Below are 15,729 nucleotides of genomic sequence, written 5' to 3'. Positions count from 1 at the left end.
TGTCTGTCACGACACCATTCTACAAACTAACCACACAAGCTGTGTTTCTGCAGCGCAATAACCACACACACGAGCTCCTGCTTCTTCATATTTACAACTGTACTGCGCATTTATCAATAACTCTTTCATATTCCCACTGTTCCACCTGAGAAACACACACACTAACACATCCACGACAGTTTCAGTTAATGCATTCATTACTCATGTAGTCCCAAACACACACAAATAAGCTAACTTTCATTTTACAAACATAAGCAGAGTGAACGTGATACAATTAAATGCAAAAGTCGATTAAATAACAATGGGTTTAGGCTGATTCTGTAATATTTAATATGACTGCGGACAGTTGTTGGTTTTAGGTTAGCAGTTGTTGCGTGTCATCTCGTCTGTGGTGAACGTGATGCAGAGCTGTGGGAGGGATTAAGAGTTGAGAAGATTATTGTAAATCTTTCTATCACTCATTGACAATTACAGCATTATTGTTGTATTTATGAAGTATAAAAGCTAAAGGCAAAGAACTTGTACTTGTGATCGTGTGGGATTATAAGGAAAGATGGTTTAATACAGTGGGATTATCTGACAGGACATCACAGGTGAGTCTCCGTAGGTTTTTATGTATACGCTCCTCATTTAATACTAAACCCTCATAAATATCATCAGATTTACTGTAACTCTGAAGGACCCTTTCTTCATTAGGAATAATTAATGCACATTCAATGTGAACAAAACTGAATCTGCTTTGACTCCAGTAGTTGGAGATGTCATTTTGTAAAAAAAAGACTACACGCCTGCCCTGCGCACATATGCCAATACACACGTGCATGTCGGTATCATTTTTTAGAAACTTGCACTTGCACTGTAATCTTTTAAACGTTTGGTTTTCAGGCCACCAAAACACCAAGACAAATGAACGGCCAAAACTCATAAAAAAAATCTGTTTTTAGTTGAAAACGGTGTCGTGTGACGCGGATGTACATTTCCGGACCCTGAGATGCGGATGTACATTTATTTTCTTTAAAGTCCTCATCAACTAATGAAATGCTTCCTTGTACTTTAAGTAGATTGTAAAAATCTAAACATCAAATACTTAATGAAACATACATTTCTTGAAATTATTATAATATTGAATTCTCTTTTTGATGGACACGTGCACTATATGCGTAAATTACACTGTTTAATTATCGGCATTGGATTTTTTTTTTTTTTATATCCAACGTTATAAAAGCCACAACTAAAAAATAGTTAAACATAAAATTGTGTAGTTTACATATTTAAATGACCTAAAAATAAGTACAGGGAGTGTTGTTACTTTTTTTTTACTTTAATATATGTAATGATAAATGGCAAACAAAAAGGGAATCTTTTTTAAACATTAACAAGTTTGAAAAAGTTACAGTGTAAACTTCAAGTAAATTGCAAATAAAATGTAAATTCTGAGATTCTTCTCAGGGATGCAGGTACTTCAATCTTCAAATGATATTAATGTTATGTATATCACATGAAAAATATGTTCTGGATGTTTGTCAGGGTTATTAAGGTGATTTGAGTGGTTTTCTCATATTCTTGTGCTGATATATTAGGACCCTGAGTCTCATTATCCTTGTGCAACGTCTACACTCTCAACATTTCTAAAGCTTCTCTTAAAGTCCGCGTGAACCGGAAGTTGCAATCAACTTTTCTCAAGTGTTGTGACGCATTTCTGAGTGAAAGGGAATATTGAACAGAGGGTTTTACTTTAGCGCTCCTCCTCTCCATCTCTCGCCCATAGCAGAGTAACGGTTTGTGTATTAACTTGCACGGATTAGTTGTTCACCACAAGACTAGTAATATCCGCTAACAAAGTAAATAGGGTCAATTTTGATTTCATGCCGACTTTAACAAAACATTAATAATCTGTACAAATTAACAAATTTATAGGGTACAACTTAAATTCTTTGACCGAGTTAGAACTCTACTCTTATTAAAATTGTTCTTCCATAGCATCATACATTTGTAGATCATGATAACCACTGCTAAACTTATGCATTGCACCGACCTTACTACCATAGGAAAAAGTAACTATATCGTGTCTGTGGTATTTGTTATAAAATAAAATAAAAACAGCCTAAACACATTTTGTATAAATACAAATGCACAAAAACTACTCATTTATAATAACAAATTCCATTACTCATTTAAAACATGCCCACATTAATAACTGTCAGGAATTCTGAACGAGAGAGACCAAACGCAGAGATTAGCGAAAACTAATGATTGACAGGACAAACGTAGGGAAGTGCACACGACAGGAGAACTGCAGGTGCTTCTCAAAATCTTAGAAGACATAGACCATGCTGAAGACTTCTGGGCTAATGTAGACTTCTTGACTGTGTCGTGACTGTCAGGCATTCTCTCATTGCAAACAAGGACTAAACAAGGGAGCGGGACAAGAGGAGCACATGGCCAACAGAGACAGAGCCATGCCCTCAGACACAAGACAAAAAAAGAAAGAAACCTTGAACAGAGACAAGACAGTGCTGATCTGACACACCTTGGACTTGACAGGACTGGTAAATTATTTTAGGCTGTGCAGCCACAAGTTTCTTCAACACTAGCATTGAGACAGAGTGCATTTAGGCCACGGGGGGTTCAACAATCCACGAAATGACAAGGAGGAAGCTTCACGCAATACAAAGTCAATGGAGACGGTTGGATTGTTTTCCCCCACGGTGGGCGTGGTTTTCAGATTATGACACATGTCGCTCTGTCTCTATAGCTGGTGAAGTAGACTGCTTGGGGGTTGGTTCCACCAGACGTGATGCTCCTGGAACTCCTGGATACAGGACCAGCTGAGTCCGACCATAGGATTAGGGACCTCCTGGACCATAGGATTAGGAATGTCCTGATTCAGGCGCTCCTGGAGCTCTGGACTAAGAGCCTCTTGACTCAGACCCTCCTGCACAAATGGGTTTGAGCCTTTCTGACTCTGGTCCTCTGGGACAACTGGACTAGGAACCATCAGAATCAGGTCCTCTGGGACAACTGGACTAGGGACCATCAGAATCAGGTCCTCTGGGACCACTGAACTCGGGGCGCCTGAATCAGACCCTCCTGGGCCAATGGATTTGGGACCTCTGTTTGGGACCTCTGTTGCACAACATGTGCCCTCCTCTTCTGCTTCCGGGGTGGCAGCAAATTTCTCGACCGACTCTGGGACGACTTGAGCGGACCCGACCGACTCTGGGACGACTTGAGCGGACCCGACCGACTCTGGGACGACTTGAGCGGACCCGACCGACTCTGGGACGACTTGAGCGGACCCGACCGACTCTGGGACGACTTGAGCGGACCCGACCGACTCTGGGACGACTTGAGCGGACCCGACCGACTCTGGGACGACTTGAGCGGAACCGACCGACTCTGGGACGACTTGAGCGGACCCGACCGACTCTGGGACGACTTGAGCGGACCCGACCGACTCTGGGACGACTTGAGCGGACCCGACCGACTCTGGGACGACTTGAGCGGACTCGACCACTGTCACTGTCAGGGCAGGACCCTGACAATAACATAATAAAATTCAATATGTATATGCCACATTTCTGCCTCAATATCATGATTACAGTTACTACAGTAAATCCACAGTAAATTTGTGGGTTGAAAAGCATTCAAACTGGATCGTTGTATGTGGCGAAATGTTTCTCCTGATTTCCACATCAGTGTTGAGAATGTCAGCACAGTTTCATCTGACTTAAAACTGGTTTAAATCACTGAGACATTTGCGGTTGGTATCAAGAGAACTCTGGACCAAACTCGAACACTTTTCACTGCGCTGTTTATTGGTAGCATGTTCAGACGGTCAGCGAGTAAATGTATTCGTTCTGAGCTTGCACTTCGCTCTCATTTGAGTCGAGCTGATTGATTTTCTGTATGGCGCGAGGTTCAAACAAGCAGCAATGTTTCATTCCGCTATTGACGCGTGTACCGCTTTTGCTTATTAAGCGCAACAGTAATGTCTAAATGTATAATTTAGTACATCATCAATTGTTCCATTTGTAGCTGTACTGAAAGCGCCAATGGATAATTCACCTCAGATCTTGAAGTAAAAAAAAGGGAAAACAAGAACGTTCCAACTGTCAACTCAATGTGTAACCTGTAGTAACTAGTCTTATAAACATCCAATTTGTCGATCTCCAAATGGGCAGATCAGCTGTTTTTAATTACTTCATGACCATTAATACTTTAAGACACACACACACACACACACCTAAAAAGTTGCATTAAAAAAAACCTGGGTTATATCGGTGTCCTTGAAACCATGTGCCCTTAAGTAGCCTTTCATGGGTTATGAAAAAAATATATTCTTCCTGTGATATGAATTATAGAGCTAATCAGAGCAGTTCTGACACAAATCTAGAAAGATATTTAAACACCAGCACTTACTTATGCTCTCTCCACAGAAGGCCAAAGATGGAGACCAAAAAGATCCTCTTCATGGCTTTGATTACAGTTTGCTCAATAATGTTCTACATGTACTATGAGCCGTCATTAAACTGGTTAAACTATCCAGCCGTTCCCAAACCTAATGTCTGCGGAAACATCTGCATCAACGCTCTTAAGAGGCCAAATCAAATCCAACTAGTGAACAACAACTGTATGGTTACACAAAAAGAAGCGGCTTCATTGCAGGGAGACGATCTAGACACCATTCTCCTGATCTGGACGTGGCCTTTTGGGCAACAGTTTGATTTAGGACTCTGTAGTTCAATGTACGACATCCACGGCTGCCACTTGACAGACGACAGGAGTCAGTTTAATCGAGCACATGGCGTTTTAATTCATCATGGAGACATCAATGGGGACTCATCCAACATGCCGAAACTGCCACGACCTCCATTCCAGAAATGGGTCTGGATGAACATGGAATCTCCCAGCAATTCAGGACAGCGTTCAAATCTAAACAATCTGTTTAATCTGACGGCAACTTACAGACAAGATTCAGACATCATGGTCCCTTACGGGAGAATCTCAGTGGAAAGTGGTGGAAAGAAACATGATGAAATCCCGCATAAGAATAAACTTGTTTGCTGGATTGTAAGTAACTGGAACTCATTCCATGAGCGCTCAAAATACTATGCAGAGTTAACAGAACACATTAGTATAGAAACCTACGGACATCACTTCAACAGGCGCATTAGTGATCAACATTATTCAGATGTGGTGTCCAGCTGTAAATTCTACCTGTCCTTTGAGAACTCCATCCATAAAGACTACATTACAGAAAAACTGTACAACCCTCTATCCCTCGGCACTGTTCCCGTGGTCCTCGGCCCACCCAGAAAGAACTACGAGGAATTCATACCCGGAAGTGCCTTTATCCATGTGCATGACTTCAACTCTCCCAAAGAACTAGCTGAACATCTCAAGCTTCTGGACCAAAATGATGATTTGTACAGGCAGTACTTCACCTGGAGGGAACATCTTGTTGCAAGTGGATTCTGCTTTGGTCTTGAGCACGCCTGTCGGGCTTGCGATCATATCAGAAGAAACAAGAACTATAGAGTAGTTAATGATCTCAACAGCTGGTACTGGGGTTGACAACTGATGTTATCAATAGACTTCAGTCATAGCAGATGCCCTTTTTCGTTATGGACGAGAACTTGGCTGTGAGGGATACACTATAAAAAAGTTACAAATAAAAATAAAGAAAACAGAAGCTTGATTGATTTAGAGTTCTCTTTCTGACAATTAATTCTTGATTTCTTGACCAGCATAATTTAGCAAAAAACATTAATGTCATAAACTGCGTTTCCACCGAAATTACCCAGAACAATTTGTCCAAGGAACTCCCCCCCCCCCCCCAGCCCCATTGCATGCTCCACTGCGGTCTAATGGCGCTTTTCCATTATTCTTTTTGTTTTTGTTTTTCCAGAGCCATAGAGAGAAAGAGTTGCGACACTCTTTGCTGTCGCCGCTATGGCTGTCACGTGGTTCATGTACGCCCCAATAGTTCCAAAACATACGCTGGCTGCATGTTCTTCTATGAGACAGACAGCAGCGATTGCATTATTGAACGGTAAATATAAAATAAAACAGACACCCAAGTACTTTTTCAGGCAGGGTGACAACAAAATACTGTATATTACTTAGATAAGTTTTAGGCTATGTTTTTGGAGGGAAAAGCTTAGTGATCATGTTCGCATGGGTAGTAGTAGCACTGGCTTTAGCGGCTCTAACTTAACTTTTCCATATCATTGATCTGTTGATGGACGTCTCATGATATTTATTTTAGCACAACTTGACCATTCAAAAGAAGTCGATATTTCAGAAACTTACGTTATCTCTGGAACAACTCACCACTCAAACTCAGCCAACACGTCACATAATGAAAAGTAATATATCCCAAAAATTAAATGAAATAAAAGTAGCTATAAAGGTGGTAGCGATTAATTACCGAACTAATTAGATGCTACCTTCACAGCTGGCAAAGTCGCGCTAGCTAACTAGCAAGCAATGCTAGAAAATGTGTTGAAACAACCAAGATAAAATATAAATAATTACGCTGTGCATATACAAATGAAGACCAGTATAAGCATCGCAAAGGGCCTCTGATACAATATAGACAGTGGACAAGTCAAAAGAGGTCGATATTTCAGCAACTTGCCTCTGGAGCAACTCGACGCGCAGCAATGTAAGTGAATTGGGTTCAACGCCCAAGTGTTTGGAACTAATCCGATCTTCAAATCCCGGAAGTAGGCGGTTAAAAGCGCCGCCATTTTTTACAACGGAGGTCTATGGGAGTGTCGCAACTCTTTCTCTCTATGGCTCTGGGATACACTATAAAAAAGTAATTGAGCAAATTTTTTTATTTTTTATTAATTCTTTATTTCTTGTCCAGCATAATTTAGCAAAAAACATTAATGTCATAAGCCGAGTTTCCACCGAAATTACCCAGAACAATTTGTCCCAGGAACTTACTTAACCCATTACTTAACCCATTAATAACTTTCTTTTACTTTTAGCTGAGAAGGCGAAGACTTGTTATCTTGATTGCAGAGTTAAATGTGTTGAGTGTTTATCTCAATGTGTTAAGAACATGTTGCCACTTCAACTGAGGCATCAGGACTGGGTTCACACCGTGGTTAGTTCAGGGTTGCCAACTCATGCATTTGCCGTGAGACACACTTTCAGGCTCTGTCTTACACTCTCGCTCTGCCCACGCAATCTCATGCATTTGCCAACCATGCTTTTGATATGAAGCCGTCTCAGCTTTTAAATTTTGTAAGTTTTAATACGAAATTCAAACAATAAATATCGTTTTGGCAGCTTTAATGTGGCATTTTTGGTTAACATTGCAGCATAGTGTGCATTGATTATTACGTTGAAGACATTTACAGTATCATTTTATTCTGGGAGAGTGATGGAGAGACAACATTAATGTTTTTCTGTATTTACCCCTCAGGTATTCCTTACTTATTGGTCACACTCATACTCATCGGTGGTCAAATGTGACCATACACTTTAAAACATTTTTAATTAAATAAATGTTCTATATTTTAGTTCAATAATATTTATTTCATATTTTGAGGAGATCTTTTGGTATTAAAAGCTATGTGCGCAACAATTATGGTCCATTAATGACAACATAAATTTGTATCTTATTTTTTTTTAATATATATTACAATTAGAGAAGTATTTAAGGTTAAAATGGAGAAAAGGGTTTTAAATTCCAATGCAAAGAGGCAAATTAAGAGTAATTTTGTGGCCAGAAAAATATTAATTTCCATTTGTAATGCCATGGTTTACCCACGAGACCCTGTTTGGCTCTTTAATAAATAATTTAACCCAATTTGGGTCCCAGAGTTGGGTTAACCCAAGAAAAGTAAAATAGTGCTAAAATGGCAAACTATTTTCCATATATGTACAGTATAAGGTCTCAGGTTTTTCCACAAGACACACTTCCACGTGAGAAACCCCGAGTGTCTCCGCTCGCGACTCTGGAGCTCCTCCTGTCGTCACACCGGTGGCTTTAGAGGCGGTGAGGAATGAGGTCATGATACCACACTGTATATTATGAGAACATGAAAGTGTTTTTTGATCTTGGATGCTCGTAAACCTGTTGTAAGAGAAACCTTTAAAATAGCACACAGGGGCACTTTAACCCTCTAGGGTATTTCATTTATGACTCACACTCAGGACTTTCGGGTCAAGAATGACCCGGTGGGCGGGATTCAGATTTTTTTTTTTTCAGCAAAATCAATGAAATGTATTTTTGTTCAATAATATTTTTAATTTTTTTATTTGGTGTTTTGAGAGAATTTGATGATAATAATTAATATTTATGCAATAATTATTATCCATTTTTTCCCCATTGAATATAATAGAATTTTTATTTATTTATTTGTTTTATTAATGCTGCATTTCAGGTTAAAGTAGAGACTAGGCCTATAGAAAACAATTTTTGAAGTCAGATTGGTGGATGTAGTGAGCATAATTATTGTGCAATATCATATTTTAAGAAAGGCTTGTGAATTCTAGTTTTTGCACATATTTCCCTATTTTTTTCAGGTTGTGGATTTTAATATATAATAAGAGATTCTCAAAGACTATTTTTGTAAAGTCTTTTGTTTGTTTGGTTGGTTAATAATTGCTTTATTTCACACATTTTCCAAAATTAGCTTTTGGAATGACAAGCGTTCATTTGTGTGTGTGTGTGTGTGTGTATAAGTGTGTGTGTGTTTTTTTGTCTGTTTTGCACTCTTGATGTTTTAGAGATTCACCCCTTCACTGTTGAGTCCTTTTTCTCTGCATCCTGGCTGATTTGTAGATTGTATGCACAAAAAAACTCTGTATTTTCATATTTTTGCCAATTTCCCATTCATTTCCTATGGGGGTCATTTTTGACCCGAAGGTCCCTGAGCGTGACAATTTTTTTTACGACCACTTAGACTTATCAAATCCTGTCCCCTGTTTTTTGGGGTGTTCATATACCAAGTACCAATAAAGTCACCAAGTTTCGGACCATTTCGATGAAGCTACGATTTTAAAAATATATATATATTTAAACGCTTCGGGACATTTTTGACCCGAAATACCCCAGATTAAAGAAGTAACGGCAAAATCAAAGTGCGGATCATTACAACGAATGACAATTTTTGAACATTATTTCACGCATATTTTGACATTTTATTTTACCAAAAGTTATTTGAAACATTAAAGTAAACACTGTTACTTGCATGCAATATGTTTTTTAAATCACTTTTGTACATTTTATTTGATTCAAAGGCATATTTTTAGTTGATGCATAACATGCCAACATTTAAGCTCTGTTTGAACATTTGTATGGATGGATATATTCAATAACATTAGGGATGCACCGAAATGAAAATTCTGGGCCGAAACCGATACCGAAAATTTAGGATGCTCTTGGCCGAAACCGAAACCGATACCGAAAATGTAGGATGCACTTGGCCGAAACTGAAGCCGAAAATGACTTTTTTTCTTTTTTTTACTTTAATATATATTTTAATTTTTAATGGATCTGAAATGAAAAATCACAAACCAATAAAATAATCAACTTTTATTAACATGAACAGTTACATAACAAAACCTAAAATATTTTTAACAATAAATAAATAATATTATTTTTTAAGTTTTCTTCCAATAAACAAAATAAATAGTTTAACTTTTGTAGTTTAATTTCTGTGCAAAACAATGCAAAACAACAGTGCAAAAACAGCAATAGAACTTAATCTAAACTCAAACTGTAAACAACATTTAAGCCTATATGTAGCCTTAGGAAACACAGTTGTGCAGTGCTACGCAAATTTTAATGTAACTATATACACAGAAGACAGAACATTTGACTGCTGTTTGTTTATTTAAGGAAACGTGGCAGGTTTATCTTTAAGAACAAAAGTTGCTCAGCTTTTTGACAAGAAAGACGGTTCCTCTTCTCATTAAGAACATGAGATGCTGCACTGAATAGTCTTTCACTGTCTGTGCTGGTGCTTGGGGCAGATAAATACCTGCGTGCAATCCGTGCAAGCAATGGAAAGCGGTCTTTGTTTGCGCGCCAGTAGTCCAGAGGATTGTCGCTTCTGGCAATGGGTTGTTCAGCAAGATACGTCTCTATTTGTTGTGCGGCTGCGCTTGTTTCAACACCGCTACGAGTTGGGGCGCTTTCCTGTAAAATTTCGTCAAACATCTCAGAAAGTGAGGGAGTGTACGCCTCCTCACTTGTACGTAACCGTTTCTCGGGCACCGTTTGCGATGCGCTTCCCGTCGAGTCTCTTCCTTCACCAGATGTTTCAATCTCCGTCAGCTCTTTGTGTATCATTTCACGCACTCGCTGCTTTTTCTCTTCGCCGAAGTAATGTTCTTTAAAGCGCGGGTCTAGTATAGTTGCAATACAGTAGAGAGGGTTGGACTCAGTGTCTTTAAAGCGCTTGTTAACAGCCTCCAAAAGAGTCTTTTTAGCTGTTTTTACACCGTGATCTGTTTCCACCTCTTTTCCCAGCAGACGCTTCAGTGCTGCAATCAAAGGAATAACCTCTGCAGCCGAGGCTTTAGCCGAGCTTATTTCCTTGGTCATCTGTTCGAATGGGGCGAGAAGAGACACTATGTTTTCCATTAGCATCCACTGGTGTGCACTCAAAGTAGCAGGCAGATCGTAATCTGTCATATAGGCAGCTATGACCCGCTTCTGCTCAAGTAGACTTTGCAACATGTAGTACGTACTATTCCAGCGAGTAGCTACATCTTGCTGGAGACGTTTGGGTGGCATCCCAAACTGTTTTTGCAAATCTTGCAGTCGGGAATAAGCAAGCGGAGAATGTTTAAAGTGTCCCACAATCTTTCTCCCGATTGCTGTTATTTCAGAAATGCTGCGCTGACTCAGCACTCCTTCATTCACAGCCAACTGAAGCGTGTGTGCCATGCATGGTATGCTGTTCAGTCCACTGTCCTCCATAGCCTTTAACATGTTCCGTGCATTATCTCGGACAATCACATGCACATTAGATGTCTCAATGTGCCAAGTGTCAAACATTGTAGACAAAGCATCAGATATCGCTGCTGCGGTGTGTGACCCAAAAAACTCCCGTGAGTGAAGCAAAATGTTTTGCCGTTTAAAATCAGAGTCGATCCACTGCGCTGTTAAGCTAAGCATGCTAGTTGGGCTAACGTCTGAGCTCCAAATGTCTGTGGTAAAACTTAGAGATTGTCTGTCTGTGGCCATGAGCTCATTAACGTGTTTTGCAACTCGGTCATACATTGCAGGTAGACTTGTTTCGGCAAAATAGCGTCTGCTTGGCAGTGTATAACGTGGCTCAATATGTTGTATGAGCCTACGAAATCCAATGTCCTCCACCACAGAAAACGGCTGGTCATCTAAGGCAATGAATTCCATCACTTTCTCAGTAATGCCACGTGCTTTGACACTATCATTCTCAAATTTCTTTGTCTTTTCAAATAATTTGGCCACAGTGGGTGTTTGTGATGTAGTTGGGGTACTTTTAACCAATGTTGTTTTGCGGTACTCCTCATGTTCAATTGGATGTCGTGTTTTCAGGTGGTGTATCAAACCTGTTGTCGAAAAGTTCTTTGGCACCGTACCCCCTCTTGAGACTTTTGCAGAACAAACGTTACAAATTGCAAATTTGTTGTCCTCGTCTGAAACTTTAAAGTATTTCCATACCGCTGACATTCTTTATCTTTGCAGACGCGTGCAAACTGCTCGACCGTGAGTGAAAACTGCTTGAGCACGGAGGGGAGGGGTGGGTGACGAGTGATGACAGCTCGACCGTGAGTGAAACCCAAGCGCTTGCGCGCGAATGGGAGGGGCGCGGTTGACATTAATTTTCGGTTGACATTTTCGGCAGGCTTTTTTATTTCGGCCCGAAACAGATAATGCCATTTTCGGCCGAAATTTTCGGCGACCGAAATTTCGGTGCACCCCTAAATAACATTATTCAATAACATTGAATATTCGAAGTCAATGTTATTTAGAATATTGTCTATTTATACAGCATGATAAATAAGAAGTCTCTAATTTCACACCATGAAAGAAAAAAAGTGGATTTGATTATTAATTATCCTATAAGTATATTTAATTAAGCATATCCAATCATATCATTGAGGTTCAATTGAATCCTAAAGATTGAAGAATCAGAAAGATATCATGAACACATAAATAAATCAGTAACTACACTATATCATCAAAAATATTTAAATCTTTCTTTGACATCATTATTCCCCGTGAGGGGGTGCACCGTTCCTGGAGGTACTGCAATACCAGGTCGATGCGTGGAGTGGACGGAGCAAGCCCCTATTCCATCTCCCTGATCCAAAAATCAATTTAATATATGGTCCCCGGGTAGGGGACGTATCAGATATTAAACTGATAAGAACAGATACTACACTTGATCTTAGCCAAAAGGCCGAGAAGCGATACCGAGAAAGAGTTCGAGCTAAAGCAGTCACTCAGCGCGACACACACCTCAATGACGGTCACACGGTCCGATATCTGGAGAAACACGTCCAACTACACACACACACTCGAGAGATCATGTCCCGCTCGGAGACTGAGAGAAACGCGGAGATTCTCACACACAACAAGATGAAAAACTCCTCAAAACACGCGGATTCTTCTTCATCCGTTAGAGTTTACCATCGGCCAATCAAACACGAGCACAGAGTACATCGGCCAATCAAACACGAGCACAGAATTAGAGCACAAAAAAGACGGCGTATCTCCGTTTATTAGTCTTTGTTAAATCAAGAAACATTCACTATTTAGCATTAAAGTATTTCTGCTTGAGTTCAGACACCAGATTCAGAAAATAACGCTGTAGAAATGAAGCTTTTTTACACACTTTAATTCGCTTGATGCGCCTCATGTGGTTAAATGCGATACTGCACGTGGCGTTCAACGTTGAGGCGCGTTTAATTATCTAACCTCAACAGTAATGACGACGATAAAACAATTACTTGTCCATCTATAAACCCTACAAAGAGCAATATTAAAACACCAAACATATCAAACATTTAAGCCACCTGCAAAAACACTGCTGTAATCCAACAATGGCACAGAAGACAAAATAATAACAATGTGCTCTCTCAATTAAACATTAAGTTACATATATTATATAAGATACAATTAACTCACCAATACAAAACGATATCACCAGACATTAAGTTTTAGGAATAATTTCTTGTTTGTTTGTTTTTCCCTCAGAGGAATCTCAGGGTCGTTGGTCAAAAATTTCTGGATCAATCCATTCCGTATGTCGTCACGTCCGCTCCGATAACGAATATCCGCCTCCGTTATTGTCCGTTATTGACGGACGCGAGTTTTGAGAGGAATACAAATACTAAACAAGTTATGTCATAATATTTGAGAAGATAAATTATATAAAAGTAGCTTAATATATAACATATTGAAAATATGTTACTACTTTCATATGTACTACTGTATGCTTAGTTACACCCGAAGCGATGTATCTCTTCTCAACACCAGTGGAAATGTCCATTTTTCTGTCCCTAGCCTTTACATAAATAGTAGCCTAACCTTAAAAAACACTTTAGGGTTACAATTTCTTTACATTTTAAAATAAAACTATATGTTATTTGAACAATTACATCTTCTTGAGCCATCAATGTGGCAATATTTGACTTTTAATTAATTATATAATCACCAATCACCACAGAAGTGCTCGTCCCCACAGTCATGTACAGAGGGAAAATGCTTTATTTTTGTCAATAACAGGGTTTTCCACCATTTAAAATACAATAATGTATACATAACTATCAAATATATTATGTAAATTATTTTTTTTTAAAAAGCCAAATAAATATTATAAAATGTATAATGAAAGTATGGGAGTTGAAGAAAGGCCCACAGTAAATCCACTGTCTCTTTTCCACTCTAAATAATAAGCGTTAACTTTCTAGAGGGTTATAACAGGAATATGTCATAATTAAGCAATCATTTATATGAAGTACAAATATTTAATTGGGACTTTTACACAGTTAAGCTCCAGAAAAGCAGATTTGATGAGGTTTACATGTTACTTCTGCTGTGCAATGATTAATCACATCCCAAATACAAGTTTGGGTGCTGAGTATAATTATTTTGTATATATAAATACACACACATGCATGTATATATTTAAGATTTTTATATAAATATATATATTTATATATAATATATAAATATACATACAGTATATACATGCAAATATTTCTTACATATATATATACATGCATGTGTGTATTTACATATCCAAAATAAATATACACAGTACACACACATATATCATGTAAACACACTTGTATTTGGGATGTGATTAATCGTTGCACAGCCCTAATCACTTCTCACAGTTCTTCATGTTCGTGTGTTCTGAAGGGTTTTTGAGCTCATATCCCATGATTCCCCGAGGGAAGGATAATCGCAGCTGAACGATGATCTGCGCTTCGACTCGACGAGGACCATCCCTCAGTCAATAACTGTGTAAAGTTGATCAATTATGAAACATGTTAATCAGAAGACAGTGTCATTATTAAACTCAGCTCATTTCATTTTTTATTCTCATCTGATAAATAATACTGGTCAAGCCAAGGGCGACAGTGGCGAAACTCAAAACAGTGTAAACGTGCACTATTCATTTATCTAACATCCATAATGCATCCGAAGTCTCTCAGTTCTGTATCTCATGTATTGTCTTTTTTATTAATGAGGATCTATTATACTTTTTCCCATGTTCATCTTTCTTCAGTGTGTTATGTTGCAGTTTAAGCATGAAAAAGCTCTGCACAGTTCCAGTTATTCTCTATATGGTAGGTTGTACTTTATTGATCCCAGTTGGGAAATGAAAGTGCATTAGCAGCAATACATGAAAACAGTCAATTACTCACAGTACACACAAAACAAACTATACACCTATTATAAATAAACAAATTGCCATCATCCTGTTTGAAGCTATAAGAAGGACAAATAGAGTACAATATAAATGATAACCAGTCAAACAATAAAAGCAGTAATTCATATTTTATGTCAGCTATATGAAGGTGTAGTGATCTAATTCTAGATTGAATGGTTAATGATTAATGATACCTCGGCACATGATAGATGGATTGTAAAGTCTCACAGCAGTAGGCATAAGTAGGGAATGTACTTCTCATTCCAGCAAGCATGTCATGGACGGGGTGTGAGGTAATGTGATGGTCAACAGCTTGGACATTATTCTCCTCTCTGTAACAACCTCAAACATGTCTAGATCCACTCCAATGACAAGGCCCAGGCCCGTCTTCTCATGCTGCGTTCACACCAAACGCGAATAGAGAGTCAAATTCGCGTCTAGTTTGATGCTTGAATATTTTGAATGCATTCGCGAGGCGAAATCCGCTTCTTGTGGGTAGGGTTGTAGCGGTATACCGGTATGGCAGTTTATCACGATATTGACATGTACGATTATCATATCGTGAATATTTGCTTATTACCGGTTTTTGAAAAAAATTTAAACCAGATCTCACATGCGCGCAACTTCCTTCCACTCGACTGCTCAGACTCCACATGTGCAGCGGAGACAATGTCTGAGACAGCGGCTGGATATTCTAATCTCGATCCCCGCTGACAAAAAAGTTAAAATCTGCAGTGTGGGAATACTTTGGGTATCCGAAAAACGAACACGCAACGCAGGGTTTTCCTTGAAGATGGATATCCAGTTGTGTCCAGAAACTGTTGACGAA

The 15,729-nt window shown here is 38.9% G+C and overlaps 1 protein-coding gene across 1 annotated transcript; it reads left to right on the top strand.

The window, feature by feature from the left end:
• The first annotated feature begins 455 nt into the window (after positions 1-455).
• LOC306986503 (4-galactosyl-N-acetylglucosaminide 3-alpha-L-fucosyltransferase 9-like) lies at positions 456-5,672 on the top strand. The gene is made up of 2 exons (XM_079589812.1): positions 456-593; positions 4,440-5,672. The coding sequence occupies exon 2, from the start codon at positions 4,450-4,452 to the stop codon at positions 5,575-5,577; it is 1,128 nt and encodes a 375-aa protein (XP_079445938.1). The 5' UTR covers positions 456-593; positions 4,440-4,449; the 3' UTR covers positions 5,578-5,672.
• Positions 5,673-15,729: the final 10,057 nt, after the last annotated feature.

The sequence above is a fragment of the Phoxinus phoxinus genome (genome assembly GCF_949152265.1).
Source record: "Phoxinus phoxinus genome assembly, chromosome: 19".
In the NCBI taxonomy this organism is placed as follows: Eukaryota; Metazoa; Chordata; class Actinopteri; order Cypriniformes; family Leuciscidae; genus Phoxinus; species Phoxinus phoxinus.
Note: the sequence above shows the minus strand (reverse complement) of the source record. Positions and strands in the feature narration are given on the sequence as shown.

What these genes read in the sequence shown, in the direction of transcription:
- LOC306986503 (XM_079589812.1), top strand. Translation starts at nt 4,450, where the DNA reads ATGGAGACCAAAAAGATCCTCTTCATGGCTTTGATTACAGTTTGCTCA.